General features: G+C 42.7%; 1 protein-coding gene and 1 long non-coding RNA gene across 4 annotated transcripts in view; one reads left to right on the top strand and one right to left on the bottom strand.

The window, feature by feature from the left end:
- NR6A1 (nuclear receptor subfamily 6 group A member 1) overlaps positions 1–14,118 on the top strand; it is a 130,970-nt gene that overhangs the window by 18,069 nt on the left and 98,783 nt on the right. For all 3 annotated transcript variants that reach the window (XM_006016909.3, XM_025194381.1, XM_025194396.1), the window contains exon 5: positions 155–214. In XM_006016909.3, coding sequence (XP_006016971.2) covers positions 155–214 — 60 coding nt within the window. The remainder of the gene's footprint in view (positions 1–154; positions 215–14,118) is intronic.
- Positions 227–14,118, bottom strand: part of LOC112548475 — a 35,126-nt gene continuing 21,234 nt past the window's right edge. Inside the window, exons 2-3 of the long non-coding RNA XR_003092205.1 lie at positions 11,185–11,224; positions 227–2,689 (exon numbers count right to left, since the gene is read on the bottom strand). This is a non-coding gene — a long non-coding RNA (uncharacterized LOC112548475). The remainder of the gene's footprint in view (positions 2,690–11,184; positions 11,225–14,118) is intronic.

Here is a 14,118-nt window from a genome sequence, read left to right as displayed (position 1 = left end):
AAGCCAAGGCTGGCATATTGTTTTTCTCAAATAAGGCGAAACTTTAAAGATGAGGGAAGAGATGGTTTAAATGTAAACTCAGCTTGTTCAGAGTGTAAATTTTATAATTTTTATGGCAGAAATGAGTATTCTTAAAGTCTGTCTTTCTCGTTAGCTACAGATGTGGAGCAGATGAGTTCCTCCTCTCCTGTTCTTCCCGTGAGCTCCATGGGCAGTAAGTACCTCCTTTCTCTTGTCCCGCACGGCCAGGTGGAATTTCTTCATTGCTGACAACTTTGTTTTTTGATCTGAGATTGCCAGACAAATGATACTACTTCAGTGTAGGAGCTCTGAAAAGCAATGCAGTTAAATCTTTACTGAAGAAGACCATTAAGGATGTTGCCTCTCCTTACCTTTTCCACAGAAATACCATAGGTCTAGCCTGTGCTGAGACTTTTTACAGGTGTAGCTGTATCAGTTGTGTCCTTGATTCCTCCCCTCCCTTCTCCTCCAGCAAAGGCCATAAAGTAGGTTAGTGGGGCCCAACTTTTTTTTGGCAGAGATGCCAAAACTTAGCCCTGCATCCCCACTGAGTGCCACTGCGATCCCTATCCTTTGGGTTCTGCTTTCTACTCTGTTCCTGTGCTCCATGTCCAATCTGCTGCTCTGCTTTCTGCTCCCTGCACTATCAGCTACTGTGGTGTCCCCCCCCTTCCCCGGTCTGCTGCATGCCATGCGCAGGCTGCTGTATCACTTGTGGCATGCATGCCGCAGGTTGGCCACCCCTGGAGTAGATGGTGAAATAAAGAACAGCATTATTTCTTTACCAGCATAATTTTCCCATACTCTCAAGATATTTTTTAGTGGCTTATCTGTGCTAGTATTGTCAACCCCCCACCCCCCGTACTCCCTATGCACAGGGCGCTGTGTACAGATGCTCTCCCACTCTCTCAGGCCGGGATTTTCTCAGGAGCCTGAGGGAGTCAGGTTCCCAAATCCTGTTCAATTAATGTAATTATCTGTGCTTAACTCACTTAGGCTGCTTGAAATCTTGGCTTTGGGACTCTTAAAATCCTTCTCCTTGCACAAGAAGCAGTGGTTTGTTTTTTAGACTCCATCTAGTGGTAATTAGTGCATCTGCTGCCCAAACGTGTGCCTTTGTCAGTGATAATCCACTAGGTGGCAACAAGTCCTTATCTGACAATGGGAACCCAACGGCCCGGATTCTGAACATCTGCATCTAAAGTGCAGATTTCTTGTTCCCAAGGCAGTGTTTTCCATTAGTTGGAATCTCCCAGAAGAGGTAAACGGCTAACCAGAGTTTTTCAGAAGATAATGGTCTTTGCAACACGGAGGTCCCAAGCCCAGGATGTCTCCGTACCCTTTTCATCGTGTTGATGGACTGTGCTGGCTTCTTACCAAAGATCAGCACAGCTTGGGAGAACCTGCATGTACTGGGATTGTTTTGTGGCAAGCCTTTGCCGCCTTGGTGGCTTGGGATTTAATAAGCTCCTTGGACTTTTCTCTTGCGTGTGTATGCATGATTCTTTGTGAAAATGGTATTTATCATGAGCAGTAGCATGATCTAGCTAGACTGGTGTCAGGAAGCCAGCTTTGCATTAGTTGATTGATTCAGTTGCAGATGATCAATTTTTCCATGAAAAGTGGTGGTAACTTCATGTGCATGGGCACATAAACTTCATACGCACTTTTGAAAATGGGTACGTTTACGTTAAATTGTGCAAAATAATTTACCATTTAATTATTGTTTTAACCCAACATTACTTCAGCTTGTTGAGGGGGTCTTAAGGCAAATTGACCTCCTATTATCTGAATACATTTGCTGAATGCTCAAAGTAAGGCTGTATAACTTGAAATGAACCCTGGCTTTCTTCTTCCCTTAAATCACTCTTAGCATCTGTCTGTTATGTCATTGAGCTTCTCCCCACTTTGTAGGTTGTAAAACCAGGAGTAACCTTTGTAATCATCTACTCTGGCATCCCATTTAACACAGGCCTCTGGACTTCCTTCTATTAATTCTTGCTGCAAATTCAATAGCTATACTTGAATTTTTGGAAAAACAGCCTATCTGGATTTTAAAATTCCCAGTACTTCAGGATCTACCACAGCCATGGGTAAATTGTTCCAGTGGTTGATAGCTACTTCATTTAAAAGCTTGTGTTTTATTTGTAGCCTACATTTGTCCAGCTTTAACTTGCAGCCAGTGGTTCTAGTTAACTTTTTGTCTGCTAGATTGCAGAGCTTTCTTCAGGTACGTTTGCCAGTTCCTTGGTAGGTACTTACATCGGTCAGTGCTCAACTTTTGATAAACTAAACAGATTGAGCTCCTCCAGTCCTTCACTAAATAGTGTGTTTTCTGGTGTTTTAATCATTCCTTGTGGGTTTTCTTGGCATCTTCTTAATTTTCAGCATCTTTCTTGAAGCATGGACAGCAGTATTGCACATCGTGTGCAGGAACGTTCACACTAGTGCCAACTACAGAGATAATAGCTCTCCTATTCAATAGTCCCCTGTTTCTACAGCCAAGAATCACATTAGCACCTTTGCCCAGCGTATCTTTGAGAGCTCCTTGTCAACTGATTATCCACCTTGCCTTCCAAATTCGTCACTTCTGCCTTACTTCATTGCCCAAGGAGCTTATTTTGCTGTTGCTTTACCCCATACAATCAAACTCCAAGTATTTTCTGACCTAGGAGTACAAGAAGATAGAAAAAAAATCAGTTGGTGAAAACAAAACATCAGAAAAATGCATAGTAAGTTTGGAGGGCTACAGCAAAACGATACTTAACCAGTTCACTGGCACAAATGGTGGCAATCTGTTCAACCCATTTTAAAGCTCAAACAGGTTTGAAAATTGAGCGTTCTGTCTGCCCGTGCAATAAACATATACTCCTGGTTTGTATGGGGACCACACGTTTTCTGTACTCCACTTGAGCTGGAGCAGAACTGTTACTGCCTACTGAGTGATCTTATTTATTTATTTATTCCATGGGGATTGGACTAGATGGCCTCCTGACGTCCTTTCCAACCCTTTTTTTTTAAGATCCATTTTCTATGAAAGTGTGCATGTGGGTGCCTTGTGCATGCATGCGCCATCTTTATTTCCTTTGTACACCATCATCACTTAAAAGTATTCCTGAAAAGTCTAAAGTGGTCGATCATGCTTTGGATGACTGTCTTCCATAATACTCAAATTAAAAGCTGCGCTTTATGTTGAAGAGCAGTAAAAGTTGCATCCCAAACCAGAATTCCTCTGTCTCTTGTATTTATTTGTCACTTGTTTAAACATGTAAATATGCCTGCTGCTTTTAGCAAAGCTACATTGAACATTTTGTATCAGGGTATGAACCCCTGAAAACGAGGTGTTTCAGTGGAAATGCAGAGTGATCCCTAATGTTAATATGTTGGTGCCTATTGGAAAAAGCCTTCAATAACTGAACTGTGCCCTTCAGTGTCAGAAGTTTGGGAAAAGAGGAGCCTTCAAAGTCCCAGCCCTGCAAGGAGCCAGTGTGCTTGGCTTTATGTAAGTGAGCAGGTCCATTGAGTTCAATGGGTTTATTCGTGTATGTAGAACTAAGCACATTTTAGGCTTGATTTTGCAAGAATCTCACAGTCCAGATACCTTTATAAGTGTTTTTGTTTTGTTTTGTTTTTGAGAGAGAAAAGAAGAATTTGTCCAAGTAACCCAGCAATTTTCTGGCTTTTGCTCCCTTGGGAAGTGTTTTGGTTTTGGAAAAAATCCAGCCCAAAGGAAGCTTGCAGTGTGCCTTAAAAAGAGCAGTGCCTTCTGTTTTGCTGGCTGAGAAACAGCTCCTTTCAAAGACCTTCAAGTTTACCCCCCCCCCCCCCCCCAACAAAAAAAACCCTCAGGAAAAAAAGATGCATTTTTCCAGTTTATAAGAAGGGGAGCCTGGTATCAGAATGTGTTTAGACTGGTGCTCAAGATCTGAAAGGACAGCATGGTCGGGATTCTTTTACGGGGCGGGGAAGGAGTTGTGAAAGTCTGGTCGTGCTTAGATAAATGATTTTATAATGTTGCAGGACTTCAGGTTTAGGCAGTTTTACAGATTGCAGATAAGACAAGTTTACTGGCCTTTAGCATGTTACAAAATGACTGATTTCACCTCCTAATCTATGCAAACAGATAATCTGTAAAACTAATACACAATTATGGAAAAGTAAACCCAGGAGGAGCTCCAGGCCATCTCAGTCATTCTGGATCTTATAAATAGTTATTTGAACAAGTAGCTCTCATTATTATGGGCACCATTCACTGACTGGATGGTGAAGCTTTCGACTGTGACACATTTCCAGTACAGCCGTGGATATGAATCGTGTGCTTAAACCTATGTTGTATGAATGTAAAATGCAGTTCATTGCAGGAAAAAGCTGCAGATCCATTTTGGAGCTTGCGGGTCCTTCGAGGCACAACCACACCTGTCGGTTGAGGCGGACGGGGAGCAGGCACACCTGTGAGGGCCTAGGCAGTCCATCTCCCTTCAGTAGGTAGGAGAGAGTTTAACCAGACTTTCTGCCGAAGCAAAACAGCTAGTAAAGCATCTGGGCGTCTCTTCCCCCCCCAACTACCTTTTAATAGCCAGGTTAGTGGATGCTGAGTGTTTGTGCAGTGATGGGTACCCCGGCACGCTGCACAGCAAGTTTACAGGAAGAGACTTCCTGCACGTCTCATACTGATGTAAGCGGCTATAGCAGTGTCCAGCGGCATGTCTGGGCATGCTTCTCCACTAGCAATGCCTCATAAGACCAGAGGAAGAGACAAACATGCAGAAAAGGAGTAATAATAATAATAATAATAATAATAATAATAAAATGCTGCCTGAGGTTGGCTTACACAGTGGGTTGGCCCTAGCACACCTGCTGAGCCAACCAGATCCCACATGCCCCACCATTTTCTTATTTTCCAAACAGCCAGTTGCAGAGAGGAGGGGAGGAGTAGTTCAGACGTGGGGTCAGGTGGGAAGCAGTGACCTTTTGGACCATTTCCTCTGCTTTCCTGAAAGCATGTGCCTGCTTCCTCATCTGAAGTCCTGCAGTTTATGTAACAATGCCCGCTTGCCCACTGAACCCAGGGCACATGGTCCATATAAAGACATCCCTTGTCTCCCCTTGAGCAGCACCTCTGCACGCTGAGGCTTCCTCTCAAGAGTGAGAAAATTCATTCAACCTGTCTGTGGTTCTGCTTATTGGGAGCACATCACAACTGCTGACATTTTCTGTTCAGAATCACTCTTGGGGCACGGCAGAAAGCCCTATAAGGTCAGGGTACCCTCAGTGTTGTAGACCTGAGGAGTTGATTTCCTCCTTTCCCCCCAGCCCCCACAAATCCAAAAAGGATGCTCTATTCTGACCACAGGGGTTACCTATTTACAGAGGAAAACATCTAAGGCCACCTTCTGGTGGCAGAGTTGTATTAGGAGTTAATACTGCCCTTATTCTCAAAATAAATTCAGTGAAAAAAGATTTTGGCTATATTTTTTTCTTTCCAACCTATGTTGCTGAACTCACAACACCCTTAAAATACACTTAAAACATACCAGACGAATCAACTAGCACAAATACTCCACCCACCCATGTGCACTTGGCAGACTTCTGCTCTAAGAATCAACACTTAATGTACAGCTTGATTCAGAAAATCTGTAGCTCCAGCCTGAAATACTCTCTGTGAACAGACTGCCATGAGCTTGGTTATCGAGAGGTAGAAGCCATTTTTCCATTGAACGTGTATATGTTTGTTTTTCAAAGGATCTTTTAAAAAAATGAAAATATGAAAAACTCTTTTAACAAATTTTACAAAATGACTTAAAATCTTGTTTCCTGCCTTGGTGACATGCCGTGATCGTTGACATCCCATTGTGATGACTCTGTAGAGCTGCTTTTCTGTGAAGAACAGGAAAACCTGTGTTAATTCACTTGAATATTCCTCCTCTTTTAAACCAGGAATGTGTGTAGATGCAAGGTCACGGTACATGTGGGCTCTCCTATTCCCCATAGTTTTTTGTACGGCCACTAATGTGTGCAGTTTTATACCTGGGGTGCAGTTTGCGTTTGCTCTGCAGTCAGAAGTGTTTGTGTAAGTTGTTGGTTGTTTTTTTTTTTTGTCTAAACCTTTATGAAAGCTGCTGAGTGCAAAGCAGCTGCAGGCCTCACCCACGTTCCCAGAAGACTTGTAGTCCCCGGGAGAAAACCAAGGAGAATGTGATGGTAGTTCCAGCCTTCCTGCTAGAGGAGGCGGTTTTCATACAAGTTGAATTTCCAACACCTCAGGGTTACTTGTGCTTCCGTTTATTTCTTTGGTTATTGATAATTAGTGCTGGGATTGTTAAAGATGCCTTAGAGAATTTAATCTCGGGCTCATAGAAATGAGTTGGAGCAGGCATCTAGCTACCTTTATGCCTCTTTGAAGTCCCAGTCCAATTCTATGGGTCCATTTGAGATTCATATGATAAAAGTACATTTAGAAATTTCATATTAACTCTTATTTGTAGCTTGGGAGGAACAACTGGAGCTAAATCACTTGAGGCATGTTGAAGCAAGGAGCAAGTGATTAAAAACATTTTAGCCACTTTTTTTTTTTTTTTAATATTGGTGTCAACAGTCCAACACCTTTAAGGCGTTGTACTTTGCTGTAGGCAGTAATCGACCCTGAACTCTCCTTAGGAGAGCTAACTTCTCTTTAAAAGCATGAAAAATAGTTTACTGTAAGATGTCTTCTAGTTTATGAAGGGCCTTTGAAATCAGAGTCAGAAGAGACCTGTTGGGTCATAATCTCATCCATCCCCTTGGCGAGTGGAGGAGTTGTTCCCATTTCTTGCATTTCACTGTCATGCTCTGTAAACTTAGAAGGTGCTTGGAGCATTGACAGCGGATGTTGATAGGGCAAATACCTGGACAACACGCGCTCCATGGGAAAACGTTCCCCACTCAAATCTATTCTGGCGCTTTTTCAAATAGGAGACTGGTCAGCCTCACCTTCTGATTTTAGGAGAGAACTGTTTCAGTTCATAAAATGACGGTAGGTTTTATTGCATCAGGCTCTCAGTTCCAGTAGGTCGTGATCCTAGGTCTCTGGTCGGAGCTCAAGGTGGTGCTTTCGGTAGGAATCCCATAAACAGAGCTTGCAATGTGACCAACGAGATTTTAAACCAGATGGCTCCATTTTTACAAAACATACCTGTGCCCAGCTGTGGGGCCTGCTTTCTGCAAAGGTAACAAAGACATTGCTTCGTGCAAAAACGTGAAGCCTGACAAATCTTCCTGTTGGCTATATGATAAATAACTTGGTAGACAGTGAATGAGAGGAGATTTAAGTTACTTGTTGCCAGAACCAAGAGTTCTGCCCTAGTCCTATACTATTCTCCGAGGGGAAGTTTAAAAATGTATTTATTGAGCAGAACCACAGGCAGCGTTCCTCCACGTGAGCATGCACTCTTAGCTATCTGGTCCGCAGTTTGCATTCATTGATCAGTGAGTTGGTACAAACTAAAACCCACCGACAGCAATGAATGTTGATTGCAGCCATTAGATGCACGAGCTGTGCAGCCATATTTCTTCAGATTCAGTCCAGTCGCTTTTGCACGATGAAAGGGTTGCAGTATTTTTATGACTTAAGAATGCAGGATGTGATGACATCTCCCATGGCTATTCGTTATGCTGGTGAGGACTGCAATGTATACTTTCATTGACGAAATTATAGGAATGCAGACAACTTAGCAATAGGGACTGTTTAAGATGGAGAAATGATTGACTCTAGTGTGGCTAATGAAAGAACAGTTTTGTCACAGATCCTTAGTTTCAGGATTCAACCTGCACTGCCTAGACTAGACTGTCTTACATTTCCCCTGCATTTTTCCAAAGGCTTGAATATGAGAAATTCCATTTTGCATTTTAAATGGAGTATTTCAGAGAACTGCAGGAGCACAAAAATTACATTTTAAAGTTGGTGGTATCTGTACTCCTCTTGCCTTCACCTGTTACTTTTCAGTATACTGAAATCACATTGACTTTAACCATAGCTTTGTGCTCCTTTAAGTTGCTTAAGCAATTTTTGAATAGTCGTTTTTTTGACTGCTAAGTTACCTTGAGTCACCGTTCTTACTTTTTTTTTTTTTTTAAATATTGAAAGTATCAACTACTGCTTACAGCTTCTCAGTTTACTTTTTCAGAAAGATGGATTCTGACCAATTAACATTTCTTTTCAACCCAATTTAGGAGAGGTTTGCTGGCATAGTTGTAGCTCTACCAGCATACCCTCTCTTCCCGTGGCACAAGAGTGCTTTGTGTTGGTACAGGCTATGCTGATTGCCTGAGTGAAACCGTCAAATCCACCAAAAGCATTTATTTTTTTGCTGGTGTGACTTTACAATAGACTGTACAATAATAGATATCCTCCAGTCTTTGTTCCATAACTCTTAACCTTGTTGCAGTTTTTAAAACAATGTATGACTGCTTTTTTTTCCCCCTGGATCTTCATTTGCAGGTCGCAACCTACAGTATGAGGCCCTTTGAATTTTTACCCTAATTAAATTTATTTTTAGCCTAATTCATTTCTTTGGGTTCCATAATTCTTGCAAAAAAAAAAAAAAAAGCATTCATGTGCACCTATTCTAAAGCATGTTGCATGTGCCTTGCTCCATCTCTTATTCCAGAAGACACAGGTGGGGGGTGCCGTGTCTGGATTTGCTTCCTGAGACGACTTTGCAGCCAGTTAGCTGTTCTTTGAAAGGGGCTGAAATTTTTTCCTCTCCTGGTTGTAACATGACAGTGTGAGACAGAGGAACAGCTGGGTTTAGCGATACGGGATCGAGTCCTCTGGGTTGCTTCTCCTGCTGAGCAGTTGGTGGAAACTGAAGGGAGGAAGTAGTCGTGTCGGTTCGTGAGAGCAAACGGATTGACATTCCAAGGCTCCTCCAGCAAAGCTCGAGTTGCCAGCCCAAATGGAAAATAGGTTTCCATCCTGAGCTGCTCTACACCCCTCTTCTGTGGACACCCACTATTCTCAAATGAGTTTCCAAATTTCTTTTGCCTGTGGATGCATTGCTGTTTCTGGACCATTCACGGAAATCCTTTCTTTATGTACAGAGACCTTGTTTGGCTGAAATTCTGCTTAGAATTTCAACAAAATCTTCTGTTTTAAAAGTGCACCACACCACACCTTAATATTGAAAATGCAAGACAGTCCATTCTTATGCACCAAGAAGGTTTGGGGCTAGAGGGGTGGAGGCGGGTAGGCAGGTCAGTCCATCTCTTGTAGCTCCGACTGTATCCAAGCGTGCCTGTGATAAACCTCAAGGTACAGTCAACGGTCGATGGTTTTTTTTTCTAATGCTCAAACTCACCGACAGCGTTGAATGTTCACTGAAGCTATCTGTAGCCGGCTGCATACGTGCACTGTACATACTTTCCATGCATCTGTTTTCCATAGGCCAGCAGTGGAAACCCTGCTGAGGGCTGCACATTCTTTGTTGCAGGGCCTTAAATTGCAAGTATTTTAATTATGCAATGGGACTGCGAGGGCTAACAAATTGCAGGCGTGTTGAGATGCAGTTGTTTATATGAAATTGCCCAAGACTATTGCTTACAGCTTTGTTCCTGATTTGTAACTATACAGACAAAAAATGCTTTTTCTCTCCAATTTAGAATACAGTAAATATTTACCCTGAAGTATTTTAATTGTACTTTGTTTTTTAAAGTTAAAACCCGTAAACTACACTGCGAGGAAAACAAACACGCCATTTTTCTGGTTCTCTGTCATGCACGTGACATCTTGGGGTCGCCGAAGAATTTCCTTTGTCCTGTCCTTTTTTAAACGCTCTAGATTTTCAGTAGCTATGGAGAGCTGAATTGCGATCACTTCAGACCACATCTGTAGCAATTGCAGCTTGTCTGTAGGAGCTGCCACAGAACAGCATGGTGCAGGGGCCTTTACCACGTTACCTTCACAGGGGCTTAATTCGAAGCAAGAGAACACTTATTCTATGAGCTCCAGTTCAAAGGACACTGACAACTTGATTTTTTTTTTTTTTAAATTCCTTTTGAACCATTGCACTTCCCACTTGCTTGTTCAAAAGACACTTGCACAGGTGAGAGAGCACCACAAATGTACTCTATCCTGTCCCTCCCTGTGTGTGCATAGACCATCTGTTGCCTGCTGCATCTTCAGTTTTGCTCTTCTGCCTTTGCTACTGGCAAATACTGTTTTTTCCAGGCCAGGGGCAAGCGTTCAGGTGAGTTCTTTCTGAGTTTACAGGAGGAAGGTAGGCTCAGCGGAGTGGAAATGTTATGGCCCTGAAGCCACGAAACCAGCCAGACTTCATGGGGAAGGAGGGGGATTTTGCCAAATGTTTAGGTTTGAACTAACTTCTGTTGTCATTGAACTCCCGTTTTACCAGGGAGCTTAGCTGGAGTAGATTAAATAAATGATGTAGTCCTTTTGGAAGCCTCACTCAAAATAACCTGAAATTAGAGACCTTGGGCTTGTGTGCTAATAGCAGATACACAACTTTCAGAGGAAAGTGGAGTTTGCTGTTCTGTACATTTTAAAGTGAAACTGCAAATATTTTTCCTACAAAGTCCACTGTAAAAGTAACTCTTGCATAACTTTATTTAGCTTTTAACTACAGAAGGATTTAAATTATCTTGAAATTGCTATGCTCATTTGTCTGCCCAATCAGTCTACATTTTGAACTATGCAGACTGACTGGAAGTGATTTATTCAAGCTGCTTGCAGCTGCGCTGTAGGTTAGAGTGAACGCTTGCTTTACCTAGACTTGCTGGGCTTTGGTTGTAAAGCACATGTAAGGAAAGTGTTATATCAAGCAGAAATATATTATCATTTTAAATTGCAGTGCATTTGCTCTTAGTGAAAGGGAAGTGTTGGGAAACCAGTGACTGCTTGATTAAGGTTCAGACGGAATATCTTGTCTGTATAAGTGTCAGCCCAATGGCTAGACTTGTATAATAAGAATTTAAGATACTTGAAACCCATCCATTTTCTTATATACATGGTGATTTAAGTAAGGCCTGCCCTTCAAAAATCTTAAGAGGAGCTTGTTTTCAGCCAATAATTACTAAGTTGTAGCATTTTGTGGACTCCGGTAATACTAAACTTCACCTGCGGGGCCAAAACACTCTGAAAATCATTAAAAGAACGGTACCAGTTCTCACCTCTTCAGAGCAGTTTTGTCATCACCCTCCAGAATGGGACCTGGGGAAAAGAGCAAAGTAAAGTCATTTTGGGTTAACAGTAATCGCCAAAAGAAATTTCAAGTGGCAAAGCCAGTGCAGAGCCACTTCTATGCTGAACTTACCCCGCTTTTGTATCTGCCAGTGTCTAAGCCAGGCCAGCCTCGCTGTGCAGCTGGTGATTATTTGGTTAAACTAGGTTTCTTGCCAAGATGACTATTTTAAGGTCATGTTATCCTCCTCGTATGTGAGCTATTCATATTGACCATCACCCACTTTCAGCTGCTATCTCATTTTCCCCACTTTCCCCCACTGTAGATTCTGGCCTAAATTTGATTGCTGTTGTTCATTTGAAACCTATGCATTGCTCCTTTACCTCTTTATGATTCTTGGGTTCCCTGGTGCAAAATCCAAAACATACTATGAAGTGGGCCCAAATCACGGCATGTAGTCTTTGAGGTTGAAACCTTCACAAAAACTCAATTTCTGGAAACAATGGAACTGCCAGCAATGAGGATAAGGCTTGTGGTAGCAGGGGATATAATCTTCTTTGGTTGTGGATTTTAATATTCAGAGCAAAATGTATAATCCATCTTTCCCGTCTCCCCCTGAATTTTGTATGTTTTTGATGAAAACAGAAACAACCCAATGTCCTATAATGCATACTCTTGGCGAGGGGAAATGTGCTAAGCTGCTGTGCTTTGTCTGCAGGGGTCTTGGATGGTACTCAAACAAGCATCTTGTCAACCTCTGCATGAGGCTGCTTCTTTCTTCTTCTTTTTTTGGTGATTCCCCAACTTCCCCTTCCTTTCTCTATACTGGCAGTGGCTTTCAGCTTCATGTATGGCCTTAACTCCATGTCTCTTCACAGGATGTCATGTCTGTCATCTCTTCTATTCCCTTCATCTCTGTTCTGCCTCATCTTTTCTAGTTTTTTTTGCTCCTCTTTACTTAGGAAAAGCAGCTTCAGTAGAATACAATTTCCTATACATGAACAGGCAGCAGGCCGTTGGGGAGCCCCTTTTAGTGGGCTTTGTGGTAGAGAACGATCTGTGCTGCCTTAATTGACCTCATTAAGTGTAGTAAAGAGAAGCTTGAGTGACTTGAAGAGAAGGACTTTGGCCTTCATTGTATTAACCACCAGAGAACAGAAGGAAGAACGGCTTCCCAGGCTGGTGTGGAAAAGACCATTTTTTGTAGGCAGCGTTATCATGGGAGAGGGGTGGCCAGCATCATGTCTGGCTGTCTTTGACTCAGCCTGGACAACCATCACTTGTGCTCTCTCATGACTCTGAAGACTAGTGTGGCATCCTCAAAGGCTTGGAAACCATGTCTGATCCGGACAGTGAGGATGCATAGTGCATTTGCTTGCTTCCTTATCAAGGAGTCATAGAGGAGCAGGGCTGGAAGGGACCTCCAGAGGCCATCTAGTCCAGCCCCCTGCCTGAGGCAGGATCAGCCCTGTCCGAACCAGCCCAGACAAATCCATAATCTAAACTGTACATAAGACTGCTGCCAGCCCTGATGCAACACAGACCTAACAGCTGAACCTGCCACAGGTAAAGCAGGGGAACCATGGAAGCCAATGTCCTTCTTCTGTGCAATGTCAATACATGCTCAAGAGATCCCAGGTAGAGGGCCATGCCCCCCGCTACAAAGGAAGGCAGCCCACCTCCTCACCTGGTCTGTACCAGTCTGACCATGAAGTAAAAATCCTTCCTGAGCCCAAATATGACCATCGATCTGATCCTGAGCGGGGTCAGGTCCCAGCAGGAGCACTGGCACACCCCAGTCTAAGTTCCCAGCCTCGGCTGTAGCTAGCACCCGATACCTATTTAGAGGCATTAAAACCAATTATTTCTGACAATGTACCAGCTCAGTAGATGGATACTTAATAAATAGAGCACGTTTCTGCAAGGCCTGACTGCCTGCATTTGGTAAATACGAATGGTTCTTATTCTGAACTTTGTTTTATGAAAGTCAGGTTTGGTGATGGTATGGATCATTGAAAGTTAACAAAGGATTGAGACTTCTCCAGCCCAACAGCAGCACATTCTCTACCTTACCTGAGACGGAGGGGGTTTTTGCAGTTGCTGTCTTTTCCTGTGCAAGAGCCTGCAAAGAATGGGGTTATTTAGAATTTGCGCTCTCTTCCCAAAATACTCATGGACACCTGGGAAACATTGCCTAGTTATTCAAGGCAGAGAATGTGAACTCTGCATGCAGGGATGGGAATATACAGCGGTAAGACCTGTGGGCACTTCTCTTGGTGTGCCACTTATTTATTATGTCAGAACAACTCGCACTAATGCTTTCAGTCGCCTTTGGACGGTCCTTTACAACAGGACCGACTTAGTTACACCAGAGAAGGAACCCTGATGAAGGTGCAGCACAGTGTAACCAAGTAGATTCAGCAAAATCAACCGATGCCAGGTTATCCTACTCTTTCTCTAAGGAAAACTAAAATGGCTTTATGTATAACACCCTGAAAAAATGCTGCAGCAGCATGTAACACCTGCTGGGATTATTCCGTACCATTTTTTCTTGTAACAAGTAAAATGAAAAATCCAAAGCCTTCATCTGGTTGATTCCTAATTTTCTAAGCATGGAGTATTTGGTGGTATCAGTGCTTTTCTGGATAAACTGCTTTCTAGCCCACAGAAGAGATGTGTGGTTGAATCAACACTAAACTTTCCTTCTCATCTAACAGCTTCCATCAGCAAGAAAATGATTAAAACCTGCATTTCTGAAAGTTGTCATAATAGTAGCTCGTCATTCCCAGCTTTGAAAATTAATCTTTTACTTCTGTCAGTAGGCTAATCTGTGCAAATTGTACTCCTGTGGCCTTACCTGCGTAAAATGCATGGTACCAAACTCATTTTGCTAATGGCAGAAGCTTAAATTGTAAAGAGCTGC

The sequence above is a fragment of the Alligator sinensis genome, unplaced genomic scaffold, assembly GCF_000455745.1.
Source record: "Alligator sinensis unplaced genomic scaffold, ASM45574v1 scaffold611_2, whole genome shotgun sequence".
In the NCBI taxonomy this organism is placed as follows: domain Eukaryota; kingdom Metazoa; phylum Chordata; order Crocodylia; family Alligatoridae; genus Alligator; species Alligator sinensis.
Note: the sequence above shows the minus strand (reverse complement) of the source record. Positions and strands in the feature narration are given on the sequence as shown.